This window comes from Pantherophis guttatus, chromosome 13 (genome assembly GCF_059756535.1).
Source record: "Pantherophis guttatus breed Tessera chromosome 13, ASM5975653v1, whole genome shotgun sequence".
Taxonomy (NCBI): Eukaryota; Metazoa; Chordata; class Lepidosauria; order Squamata; family Colubridae; genus Pantherophis; species Pantherophis guttatus.
Genome location: NC_142075.1, coordinates 20,337,420 through 20,350,383, shown reverse-complemented (window position 1 = coordinate 20,350,383; position 12,964 = coordinate 20,337,420). Strand labels below are relative to the sequence as shown.

The 12,964-nt window shown below is 48.1% G+C and overlaps 1 protein-coding gene across 2 annotated transcripts in view; it reads left to right on the top strand.

Moving 5' to 3' along the window:
* The window catches only part of TRIP4 (thyroid hormone receptor interactor 4), a 35,884-nt gene extending 26,943 nt beyond the window's left edge, over nucleotides 1-8,941 (top strand). For both annotated transcript variants that reach the window (XM_034432623.3, XM_034432624.3), the window contains one exon: nucleotides 8,659-8,941. In XM_034432623.3, coding sequence (XP_034288514.2) covers nucleotides 8,659-8,726 — 68 coding nt within the window. In that variant the 3' untranslated portion in view covers nucleotides 8,727-8,941. The remainder of the gene's footprint in view (nucleotides 1-8,658) is intronic.
* Nucleotides 8,942-12,964: the final 4,023 nt, after the last annotated feature.

Sequence of the window (12,964 nt, the reverse complement as noted above, 5' to 3'; positions counted from 1 at the left end):
CCCTTCCCTTCCCTTCCCTTCCTTCCCAGTGGTTAGTATGCAATATTATAGACTAATTCTGCCCACTGCCAGGTGTTCAATTCTGACTGGCTCAAGGTTGACTTCCTTCCTTCCTTCCTTCCTTCCTTCCTTCCTTCCTTCCTTCCTTCCTTCTTTCCTTCCTTCCCGGTGGTTAGAATGCAGTATTACAGACTAACTCTGCCCACTGCCAGGAGTTCGATTCTGACTGGCTCAAGGTTGACTCAGCTTCCTTCCTTCCTTCCTTCCTTCCTTCCTTCATTCATTCATTCATTCCATCTCCCTAGATATATCTGACAGCTACACAGTCCTGGCAGGCACTGTGGGACAAGGGGCAGGCAGTTGCAGTGGGTGTCAGCAACTTCCCAGGCAAAGCCAAGTCAATCTTTGTAGATGCTTTCCGGGCAAGCTGTGTCCTTGTTTGCATGTTTTCCGCTCCCATCACTGATGCCCTAAAACAGGAGTGTCCAACCTTGGCTACTTTTAAGACCTGTGGACTTCAACTCCCAGAATTCCCCAGCCAGCCATGCAGACCCCACCCACCCCTGCCCTAAAGTCCTTGCTTGAAGGCGTTCAAATACACAGGTAGTTCTTGACTTACAACCATTCGTTTAGTGACTGTTCAAAGTTACAACGGCACTGAAAAAAAGGGACTCGTGACCGACGGTTGCAACATCCCCATGGTCATGTGATCAAAATTCGGACCCTTGGCAACCGGCATGGATTTATGACGGTTGCAGTGTCCCAGGGTCACGTGATCCCGTTTTGTGACCTCCTGATAAGCAAAGTCCATGGGGAAGCTTGATTCACTTAACAACCGTGTTACTAACTTAACCGCCGCAGTTCAGTAAACAACTCTGGCAAGAAAGGTCATAAAAACGGGACAAACTCTTGCTTAGTGTCTTGTCTTGCTTAGTGACAGATATTTTGGACTCAGTTGTGGTCGTAATTTGAGGACTCCCTGTACTGTTTTCATGCAGTGCACTTGAGCGTTCCGTTTCCTCTTTAGTTTTCCTACCCTAGAGAACCAAGCTTGGTCCTGGCCAAGTACAACTTCCCCTGGTCCTTCTGGAGGTAGAAAGACCTTTATAGCACCATTTGGCCAAGCCAGAGCTCAGTAGACTCCGGTTTGACTTGAGGGGAATTACCGTATTTTTTGGAGTATAAGACACACTTCCCCCCCCCAAAGGGTGAAAAATTGGGTGCGTCTTATACACCGAATGTAGCCCCGCCGGCCCCCACCCTTTGGCCTCTGCCTCCCAGCAATTTACCTCCTTGCAGCAAACAGCCCGTTTGAGCTTCAGCACAGCCTGATTAGCACAAGCAGCTGATTGTCGGTTGGATCGGCCTCTCGACCCTCAGCTGTTTCAGGCTGCAGGGATTGCCATTGCCTATTGCCACGCGGGCCTCCGCTGCTTGCTGCAAGGAGGCAAATTGCTGGGAGGCAGGGGCAGAGGGAGATTTTTTTTCTTGTGCTAATCAGGCTGTGCTGAAAATGAAACTAAAGCAGGCTGTTTTCTGTTTGCTGCAAGGAGGCAAATTGCTGGGAGGCAGAGGCAGATTTTTTTTCTTGTGCTAATCAGACTGTGCTGAAAACGAAAATGAAACTAAAGCAGGCTGTTTGCTGCAAGGAGGCAAATTGCTGGGAGGCAGAAGCAGATTTTTTTTTCTTGTTTTCTTCCCCAAAAAGGGTAGGTGCGTCTTATAGTCCAGACCATGTTATACTCTGAAAAATACAGTAATTACAAAATTGACATTCAAGAGTGATCAGGGAACTGCTGGGGGAAAGATCATTGCTCTTTCCTAAAAACTGTTTCTCTTGAAAACTCTTGGTTGGTATGAGAAGCAACATTTGGATGGGTGCGTATAAAGAACGGAAGGGAGGAAGGAATCTTGCAGAAAGAGGTGAATTCTTACCTAGTTTAGGTTCTGGAAAAGCCAGACTTTTCCACTTCTATTGTACTTAGGATGCAGTAACAATCGCCTCCCTTTGGTGCAGTCTTCTCTCACCTGTCTAGCAGTTACCGCTGATAAAATGATTGCAATAATTACAGTCGCCATGCAACATCAGTCCTTGTCTAATTACCTTGATTTGGTCTTATATTTCCTATGAAGCACCAGAGTTATTCCACTTGTGACCGTTTCCGACACAGATATCCTTTCTGCGTAGCTGAACTGTGTTTAATTTTTCTTTGCACAGCGAGTTGACTGTGTTGTTGTGCTTCCCTTGGAAACTCTCAAAGCAACCCAGCTTTTATCGCACGTAAAAGGATTCATCTGCCCTTATTGACATGTGAGATTATCCCTGTGCTTTCTTGCTCTAAGGAAACAAAGATATATTGCACATTAAGTGGTCCTCAGAGACCTGAATTTATGAGGAAGGCAGCCTTTGGTCAAAACACATCTCTAGATTCATTATTGTAATCTAGAACTCAATGGCATCATGCTATAGAGATGTGGGAGCAAGTTTTGGAAAGCATGGTGCGTCCAATTTTGCATTACGATTTGAAAAGTACTTTAATATCTATGCTGTACTTGTTCTGATTTAGGCTTTCCTAAAAAGCAGGAAGCAGAGTCTTGGTCCCGGCAAAACCCCTTTTATTTACACGACTGTGAATTCCTTTCATTCGCGGTCAGCAAGGCCTGGCCAAACAGTCTTTCAGAGGAGTATTTATCAACACAGACCTTATCTCGCTTGGAAGGCTGCCATGTCAATAGTTTCCAAAGACACTGCAAGGCAAAACTTGGCATGGAGTCTCTGGGATTCACGGATAGATCTTCCCACTCTTGAAACGACCGAACGAACTGATTGTTTCCTGCAAAAGCCCACTCGCTGTTTGCTCCTCTTTTGTTTCCTGTGGGAGGGGCCAATCACCTCCAAGGTGTGGCTTTACTCCCAAGTCGACCCTGCTTTCTGAGTTGTTCTTGTCTTCTGGCAGCTCTGTGTATGTGCACACTGGGAACAGGCTCCAGCTGCTCCTCTGCCTCACTGCTGTCTATATCCCTCTCTGCCTCCGACGCAGAGCCCTCATCCGAGGTTTCCCCAGCCCCCAGGACTGGCCCAAGTTCCTCCCCACTGTCCGACTCTGCTGCCAGCTCTGCTGGTCGCTGGCGGGCCACAATAGTCCTTTAGAACCACAGAAACACACCGGCCCCAATTTCAAAAGTACCAAGTTTATATCAGGACAATCCATATTCTTTGCTGGCCACAAAGCACTTGGGCCTTCCCAAAGCTGAAATCATCCCTTAGAAAGAAAGAAAAAAGAACCTTGCAGATTTCCCGTTTTAATCAGTTGTCAGGAAAATCAGGAGATCCAGGCAGTTCAAATGGGTATCAAGATTTATCGCAAGCTTTGTTGCAAGAATCTCAACGACTAGCAGCCAAGGGAAATTAGCAGGAGATAAAAGAGCAGAAGGAATTCAAGGTAGGCTGAATTTAGAGCTCTTGTGGGCGTAAAGGGACTCGAGACTGATGACGCATTTGACCCCTTCCTCAGGCTCAGCCTGGTCATCTCCTGCATCGGTGGTCTAATTGAAATGGGAAAATAAGATTTGGGCTTCCACAAGTCCTCCTGTCTTCCTCCTTTCTTCCCATCTTTAGGTGTCCTGATTCAAGGAAAATGCTGGTTTGGTCTCTTGGTTTGTAAGTGGTCCTTAAAGCAGTTTCCTACTTTGGAAATCACAGGTAACTGTGGTTTAACAAGCCACAAAAGGTTCCTTGAAGGCAGACCCTCAAACGAAAGGGAAGAATAAGAAAGGAACTCATCACACTTCTGGTTCATGATAATTGGACTAGTAAGGGACCAGTAACTTCCTGTTGTAGTTTTCATGAACATTTGTCTGTAAAGAACTCTATACAGTTCATGTGGTTTGATCTGACGAATTGGAGTCGATTTGATTTCATGGGTCAGGATTTGTCTGATCCTTCAGTCCTAACCTGGGATAATTGCTGGGAAAGCAATTTTTGTTGACTTGATTTAAGAGGGGAAAACAACCAGGGATGAAATCCAGCAGGTTCTGACAGGTTCTGGAGAACTGGTAGCGGAAATTTTGAGTAGTTCGGAGAACCGGCAAATACCACCTCTGGCTGGCCCCGGAGTGAGGTGGGAATGGGGATTTTGCAATATCCTTCCCCCAGGAGTGGGGAGGGAATGGGGATTTTGCAGTACGCTTCCCCTGGAGTGAGGAGGGAATGGGGATTTTGTAGTATCCTCCCCCTGGAGTGGGGAGGGAATGGGGATTTTGCAGTACCCTTCTCCTGCCAGGCCACCAAGCCACGCCCACCAAGCCACACCACACTCACCAAGCCACGCCCACAGAACCAGTAGTAAAAAAAAATGGATTTCACCATTGAAAACAACCCACTGTTAGTGTTTGGGTGAGATGTCCGAATTCGGCTTCTGCTGGGTCACCGACACTTAATCTCCCAACTTTTCTGATGCACAGATAGTCCAATCACATTTTCCCTTCTTTTCTTTTCTTTCTTTTTTTCTTTCTTTCTTTCTTTCTTTCTTTCTTTCTTTCTTTCTTTCTTTCTTTCTTTCTTTCTTTCTTTCTTTCTTTCTTTCTTTCTTTCTTTCTTTCTTTCTTCTTCTTTTGGCTCTCTTGTCTTTGAACAGTTCCGAACGAGATGATGAACAATGCTAGAAACAATTTCAATAACTGCCGAGTTCTGATTTCCAAAGAGGGAAATGCTGCTCCTTTCGCATCTCCAGCGAGTTTGAATGGCGAAATCCGTGGCCCTTTGTTCTGAGCCCTCAAAAGCAACCAAATTCCTCGGCAATCAGCAAAACATCACCTTCCCCTGCTTTCGAAGGAGGAGGAGGAGGAGGAGGATTTTTTTAAATATGGAGTCTGGGGTGTTAAATGAACCTCAGAGGTCATCTTGGTGTGGATTATATTGTTCCCTTTTCATTATTTCTTCTGTCGGGTGAACCTGCTGCAGGCATTCCCCGCCCTTCCATCATTATTATTATTGTAGTTAAAAAAAAACGTGTCTGGTAAAATCACTCCAGTCTCCACTGTTGGGAAACAGCATTTGTATCTCTGCAGAGGTGGCCTCGTCCTACAGCACCCTACGGCTCACCCTTCTGTGTTTGCAGTCGACACACTGGTACGTGTGACTCAAGGTGGCTCGGTTTCCTGACATCCGCGGTGGCTTTGTCTCGCGAAGCAGAGAGCCTGTTGTTGTGAGAGCTGATCGGGCAGCTGCGGCAGAGACACAGCCCTGAACAGGAATGCGCCCAGCTAATCTTGATTCAGCTTATTTGCTGGAGCAGTGACTGTGTGGCGGCGTGTCTCCCTCCTTGGGAGAGCAACTTTCTCCCTCCCGGAATCAAACTCTTTATCTGTTTCTATCAGTCGTGATGGTTTTCCCTCACCTCCCGGAGGGCTCGGTTGGCTTCTGACAGGAAGATCCCTGGCAAGCTGTTGAGAAATATTCCTGGCTCGGGTTTTGGACAGCGGGCCAAGGAGGATTGCTTAAGGCAGGTGGGGGAAAAAAGAAAAGTACAGCCAGCATTGGAAAGTGTTAGCACATGTCTAGCATGCAAAAATGGAACCCTGGCCACAAAGGGTGTGTACTAAGGCCTATTCTGTGCCTTCCCCACCCAACCGCACTCTTCCTTCTTCAGGGAAACATCTGCCCACTTTAACAATATTTGACAAATACATTTGTCAAGGAGATTTACAGTTTGCAGAGGAGTCCTGGCAGCCTAATTGCTAGTTCGTTTGCTTTTGCGCCTGCCTGCTTATCCACAGGGGAAGGATGTGCGAAGTAGCGTGCACCATCTGGCTAGCAGCATTCAGGTTGGTGACATCTTCCGGGGCGTCTTCCGCCGATCTCGCCTCGTGTCCAAGCAAGTCCAGCGCCAGCTCCCGTTCTCCTCATGCAGTTAGTCTTTCCCACCAGAATGGTACCCATTAATCTACTCGCAATAATGCTTTTGAACTGCTGGGCTGGTAGGGCAGGAGCTAGAGGCAAGTGACGGGAGCTCACCCCATCCAGCAGTGCTACCAGGGCTCGAACCGCTAGAGTGCTGACCATTTCTGGTGGGCGCCTTTATGTTATGTGCTAAAAGAATGCCAACCCGTCTTAAATCTAAGATTTACAAGACAACCATCCGCTCTGTTGCACTGTATGGCACGGAATGCTGGGCAGCAACCACAGGGACCGAAAGCTATTTCCATGCCGTGGAAATGCGAACGCTCCGTTGGATATCGGGCACCTCCCTTCTTGGCCACATCACAAACGACACCATTCGACAACACTTTGGTGTGGCACCAATTACAGAGAAGATGAGAGAAGGCAGACTCCGCTGGTATGGACATGTCCTGAGAGCAGCCTCTTCCACCGTGGCCAAGACTGCCTACCCAACTAGAAGTCAGTGGTCGGTGACCCCGGGGGCGTCCAAAATAGAAATGCAAGATGCCATCAACAAAGACATGCAAGCTGCGGGCCTTCGTCCTGGAGACGCAGCTGACCATGCAAAGTGGCGTTCAATGATCCAAAAAGTGGACCCTGCACCTGCGGGAATACGCTAGGAAGAAGATGATCCAGCGCAGGGGTGGGTTCTAAATTTTTTTTACTACCGGTTCTGTGGACGTGGCTTATTTTGTGGGTGTGGCTTGATGGTCATGTGACAATTCTTTAGGATTTAGCAGGGGTACTGGTCTACCAGGCTTTTAACTGCTTGCAGAGCTGTACCGGTCTACTCATTTGTTTTTTGGAGGCACCCATCTACTCATTTGTTTTTCGAGCGCACTGGTCTACCACCAAACTGCCTTTTACCACTGATCAGCTGTAGGGCGGCCCTTTGAAGCCCTGCAGCAAGAGTTTAAACAGTTTTTTCCCGTCTAGCCATCAGCTGGGACTCAGGAGGCAGCAATAGATTGGGGGTGGGGCCAAATAAAAGGTAAGAATAACGCAGGGGGCGGGGGGGCAGAACCGGTTCAGTGACATCATATCGTCACCGCTACCGGCTCAGTGGAACCGGGAGGAACCCACCACTGATTCAGTGTCTTTAAGCCACTGCGCCCCCGCACCTCCGTAGCTGCCTTTCATCCATCAGGAAAGCAAGCAAGCTAGTCAATGTCAAGATTTTCACTTGGCAGCTCCTTTCATCTGACGTGCCAGGCAGAGCTACAGAAGCGGCAGGGCCGTCCTGCTAGTAGAGAAAAGAGATGAGCCGGGGCATTGCGAGGCAGAAGCATTGTGGCAGACAACCCAGTCGCTCAGTCCAAGAGAGCAGAATGCAGACTGCTTCGTTGAATGGCGTGATGGCACCGGCTGATAGTTCCTGGCAGGCCCCAGTCAGCCTGTAATGTATCATAGGATGCTTTGTCTTTCAAAGCCATATCTGGGCATTTGCATAGCGTGGTTAAGCCGGCCATGATCTCAGCCAGATAACAAGTGTTTCCCTCCTCCCATCCCATGAGATGTTTCTGACTTCAGCCGCATCGCCAGTTTGTTGTTCTTTTCCCACTGCTTCATCTTGCTGGCTTTGAGCCAACGTGGAGGTTTGAGCAAAAGAAAAAAAAAAAATGTGCGAAATTAGAAAGCAGCTTGACACGAGGGAGATGAAAAATGGGTCCTGACAGTGAGCAAAGCCAGATTTGTTTTCATCGTGGCTTATTGACTAAACCAGGGTTGGTTGGGTTCACACAACCTGCTAAGTCATCAGTTACAGTTCACTCTCCCGAGTCGAGTGAAACAAACCTATTGGTTGGCTTAGCCTACTGAACAGACCTGGCAAAAGAGAGACGAAAAGAAGAGAGGATGAAGAAGGAAAAGTTGGTGGCCTCCTCCAGGATTAAATTCAGGGGTGAAATCCAGCAGGTTCTGACAGGTTCTGGAGAACCGGTAGCAGAAATTTTGAGTAGTTCGGAGAACCAGCAAATACCACCTCTGGCTGGCCCCAGAGTGGGTTGGGAATGGGGATTTTGCAATATCCTTCCCCCAGGAGTGGGGAGGGAATGGGGATTTTGCAGTATCCTCCCCCTGCCACGCCACCAAACCACGCCCACCAAGCCACACCATGCCCACCAAGCCAAGCCCACAGAACCAGTACTATAAAAATTTGGATTTCACCACTGATTAAATTGTAAATTAATGTTTCTCAACCTTGGCAACTGTGAGTGGACTTCAACTCCCAGAATTCCCCAGCAAGCAAACAAGTTGAAGTCCGCTCATCTTAAAGTTGCCAAGAAAAACTCATAGACTTTCAGAATGCAACTATGAGGTTACATGAAACTTTCTACCCTGAGGACAGCCAGGTTTGCATCCAGAATCCTCTGCTACGTTCAGTTTGCAAGCTTTATTAAGCGTCCTGTTCACTCTTTGGGGCCCTGTTATGCAAGGATTGCCTACTTTCATTCCATTTTGCCGGGCGTAAAAGCAACCTCAGTCCTCTTTCTCATTTCTTTTTCCTGCTTCTTACCTTTTACTCAAGGCTTTCTGCTCTGCAGCTAGGTTTTGGGCATTGCCCCATGTCGTCTGAAATGGGACAACCCCAGGATAGCAACTCACTCTCTGGGAGAGAGGTCTTAGTGCCTGCAGCTGAACGGAATTACAAACAGCCTTGAAGAATTACTGAAGAGTTTCCCCTCCCTTCCCCGTTCTTTCCCCTTCTCTCTTTCCAGGGAAGCTGGATTCCAAGATTCACCAGGGAGCCAAGAAAGGGTTAATGAAGCAGAAAGCAGCCGTCTGAGTTCCCAAATCCTCCTCTTCCTCCTCTTCTACAGTCGCCGTCGTACTCGCCCGACAGAACGGCTCTCAACTCGGGCTGAGATTTCAGGAGTGGAGGCCCCAGGAGAGCTGATGAGAAAGCACCGGCACTTAGGAACTCAAGGGTTCGAAGCTGAAGAAAACAAAGAAGGAAATTGCTGTTATCTTGCATCATTATAATCACAGCCAATATATATATGTGTGTGCGTGCTGAGTTGTTTGTGACCAAAGGGGGGGAGGAGAGGATGGCATGAGGCCTCAGTACCTCCCCCAGGGCCTGGAGGGGTGTCTTCAGGAATGGGCTGCTGTGGATTTCCCGGGGTTCAGGAGACCCTCTAGCTAAGATTCTGTACAGTTTGGAGAACCCCCAAATCCCACTCCTGGCTGGTCGATATACGCTGGTTTGTTCACACCGGTCTTCCTTAGCCCAGTATCCAGTGGTGGGTTTCAAAAATTTTTACTACCGATTGGTGGGTGTGGAATGAGAAGTATACTGTAAAATCTCCATTCCCACCCCACTCCAGGGAAGGTTACTGCAAAATCCCCATTTCCTCCCAATCAGCTGGGACTCAGGAGCCAGAGAATAGATGGGGGCGGGGCCAGAGGTGGGTTTCAGCAGGTTCTGACCAATTCTGGAGAACCGGTAGCGGAAATTTAGAGTAGTTCAGAGAACCGGTAGTAAAAATTCTGATTGGTCCCGCCCCCATCTATTCTCTGCCTCCTGAGTCCCAGCTGATCAGGAGGAAATGGGGATTTTATAGTATCCTTCCTCTGGAGTGGGGAGGGAATGGAGATTTTATGGTATCCTTCTGGAGTGGGGTGGGAATGGAGATTTTACAGTATCCTTTCCCTGGAGTGGGGTGGGAATGGAGATTTTACAGTATCCTTTCCCTGGAGTGGGGTGGGAATGGAGATTTTACAGTATCCTTCCCCTGCCACGCCCACCAAGCTACACCCACAGAACAGGTAGTAAAAATTTTTGAAACCCACCACTGGGGCAGGGCCAGTCAGAATTTTTACTACCGGTTCTCCGAACTACTCAAAAATTCCGCTACCGGTTCTCCGGAACTGGTCAGAACCTGCTGAAACCCACCTCTGCCAGTATCCTTGCGATACGTCGGGATTGCAACTCCCGATTCCAAAAAGTCAGTTGGGAGGCAGGGAGTTGGAGCGTGTGTGAGGAGGGTGGCAGTCTGGGAACGGTGGGTCAAGGGCCGGGCGAGGTCTTGAGGAATGAGCTTTTGGGGGAGAAGGAAACAGAAGACACCCACACACACACAGCTCCATTCTTGGAATGGATGTTCAGGCCTTGAATCTGTTGACGCCAAGTGCCATTTCTGCCCACTGCAGCTCATGGCAAGGTTGCCGTTCCATCCTGCCCGTTTGGAGAGGATCCAGTGCTGCCAGCCAAAAAGCAGCCGGATGAGCTGAACTGAAAGATTCTTCCCTTGGCAGCTTCTACTGCCGATGCTCCCTGCCTCCTGGTGACATTTGGAGTTACTATGGACACCCGAGCGTGCGGGCACGACGCCTACCCTCAACAGCCTTTGCCACCCTTTATCCAGCCACCCCTTTCTAATCTCCCACCCCCCCCGACTCCTCTCCTTGCCTCCCCAAATAAGAGTCGGAAGGTTTCCTTGTCAAAACCTCCTCATCGTCGTCAAGTGACTGCAATTTCTCACAAGTTACAACTATTAAAATAGGTGGGGTGTTGTGAAAGGCAGGGTGGAGCGCATAGGAGCCACACTGGTTATTGGGCTTTTCTTAATGGCAATAATTGCCTGCTGTGGTTTAATGCTCTTGTTGCTCCTTCAGGGGAGTCGGCCCGTGGCATTGGAGGAGGCTACACTTTCCGATGCCAAGAGCTGTGAACTCCATCCACAATGGAGGGGGGAAGAAAAGATTTTGAGGATGTGGAGGAAGGAGCAGAAGCATGGAGTCCTTGGTGCTCTCTGAGTTTGTTTTCTTGCAGGCGTTTCATTACCAAACTAGGTAACGTTATCAATGCTAGGGTCTACAAGGAGCTATGTGGCTCAGCCCGGTCTAGAGGGACAGAGATTCCCCTTCCTTATGGCCAAAGCAGCATGTGGTTTGCCCTCCTACGTGACTAAACCAAGTTATTAAACCAACTGTGGTTCCAGATGATAGATGCAATCCAGACAGTTCGGATGTAACGGCCAAACACGGCTTGAACTAAAATAAAGGTAAGGAAAGAGGCGCACTAGCCGGGATGTGAGGAAGGAGGTTCAGAAATTCAGGAGTGCCAGATGGATAATACGATGCCCTGATGGTTTTAGGGGTGCAAGCATATTCTGAGAACATTCTTACTGTGGTATGATAGAATTAGAATTAGAAAAGAAAAGAATAGAATAGAATAGAATAGAATAGAATAGAATAGAATAGAATATTGGCCAAGTGTGATTGGACACACAAGGAATTTCTCTTTGGTGCAGAAGCTCTCAGTGTACATAAAAGAAAATATACATTCATCAAGAATCAAGGTACATTTAATGATATAGGGTACAAATAAGCAATCAGGAAACAATATCAATATAAATTGTAAGGATACAGCAACAGTTACAGACATGCAGTCATAAGTGAGAGGAGATGGATGATAGGAATGATGAGCAGAGTAATAGTAATAGTAATGCAGCCTTAGTGAATAGTTTGACAGTGTTGTGGGAATTAGTTGTTTAGCAGAGTGATGGCATTCGGGAAAAAGCTGTCCTTGTGTCTAGTTGTTCTGGTGTGCAGTGCCCTATAGCTTTGTTTTGACAGTAGGAATTGAAACAGTTTATGTCCAGGATGTGAGGGGTCTTTCACAGCCCTCTTTTTGACTCGTGCAGTATACAGGTCCTCCATGGAAGGTAGGTTGGTAGCCATGGTTTCTTCTGCAGTTCTAATTATCCTCTGAAGTCTGTGTCTGTCTTGTTGGGTTGCAGAACCAAACCAGAGTTATATGATGTGCATGGATGGTCCTGCCCTCCAACCAGCTCCATCTTAGGATCTGGATTGCAATTAATGCTGCTTTTAAACTATCAAGAAAATTGGGAAAGACTCACAAATAAGGTGCCAAAAAATGGGGAGAGGGAGTCATTTTGCAAATGGCTTCCAAGGAGAGGCAATCAAACCCTCTCATTTTAAATGACAATACTGTATGGAATTCCCAACAGAAGGTTGATGGTGCTTGGGGGAAGAGAAGGTGAAAAACCAAACAAAAACAAAAAGATTTTTTTTCTTCCTCTGAATGTCCTCTTTCCTCCCCCACCCCCCATTGCCTCTTCTGTAAAAGACAGCCTTTGTTCCCATGAAGGGGAAATAGATTGACCTGAATGATAAATGAATACACTCATGTGGGCATCCAAGATACCTGAGACAAGCAATTTCGCTGCCAGGAAGTAATAGTTTACCGTGTAAGTATCTCTTCCTATCTTTATACAACCTGGAAGCTAAGCAATCAGCAGCCCATTTGAAAATTTGGAAAATTAAAATGGGGGTGGGGGGTGTAGTGAATCCTGCAGCAGGGCTGCTGGGGGTTTGTGAGAACCTCTAACTACGATTCTATGCAGTTCGGAGAACCCTAAAATCCCACTCCTGGCTGGCCCCGCCTACCCAGCCCCGCCCCTCTCAGGAGTCCCCACGTGCGGCCCGTTTTGGATGCAGGTTAGTGCAGGGTGTGCGCGGAGGCTCGGGGAAGGCGAAAAATGGGCCTACCGGAAGTTTGGGAAGAGGGCCTCCAGAGCCTGGGGAGGCTGTTTTTGCCCTCCCAGAGGCTCGAAGAAAGCCTCCGGAGCAGGGGTGAAATCCAGCAGGTTCTGGAGAACCGGTCGTGGAAATTTTGAGTAGTTCGGAGAACCAGCAAATACCATCTTTGGCTGGCCCCAGAGGGGGATGGGAATGGAGATTTTGCAATATCCTTCCCCCAGGAGTGGGGTGGGAATGGGGATTTTGCAGTATCCTTCCCCTGCCACACCCACTAAGCCATGCCATGCCCACCAAGCCACACCCACAGAATTGGAAGTAAAAAAAAATTGGATTTCACCACTGCTCCGGAGCCTGAGGGCAAAAATGCCCCCCCCCCCGTCATAATGCAGGAGGCTGACTAGGCCACGCCCACCATGGCCACGTCCACCCAGCAACCGAGCAGAGAACCCCTTGCTAAAATTTTTGAAGTCCACCCATGATCTTAACTTACCCCGGAAAATACTAATTTATTTTTGT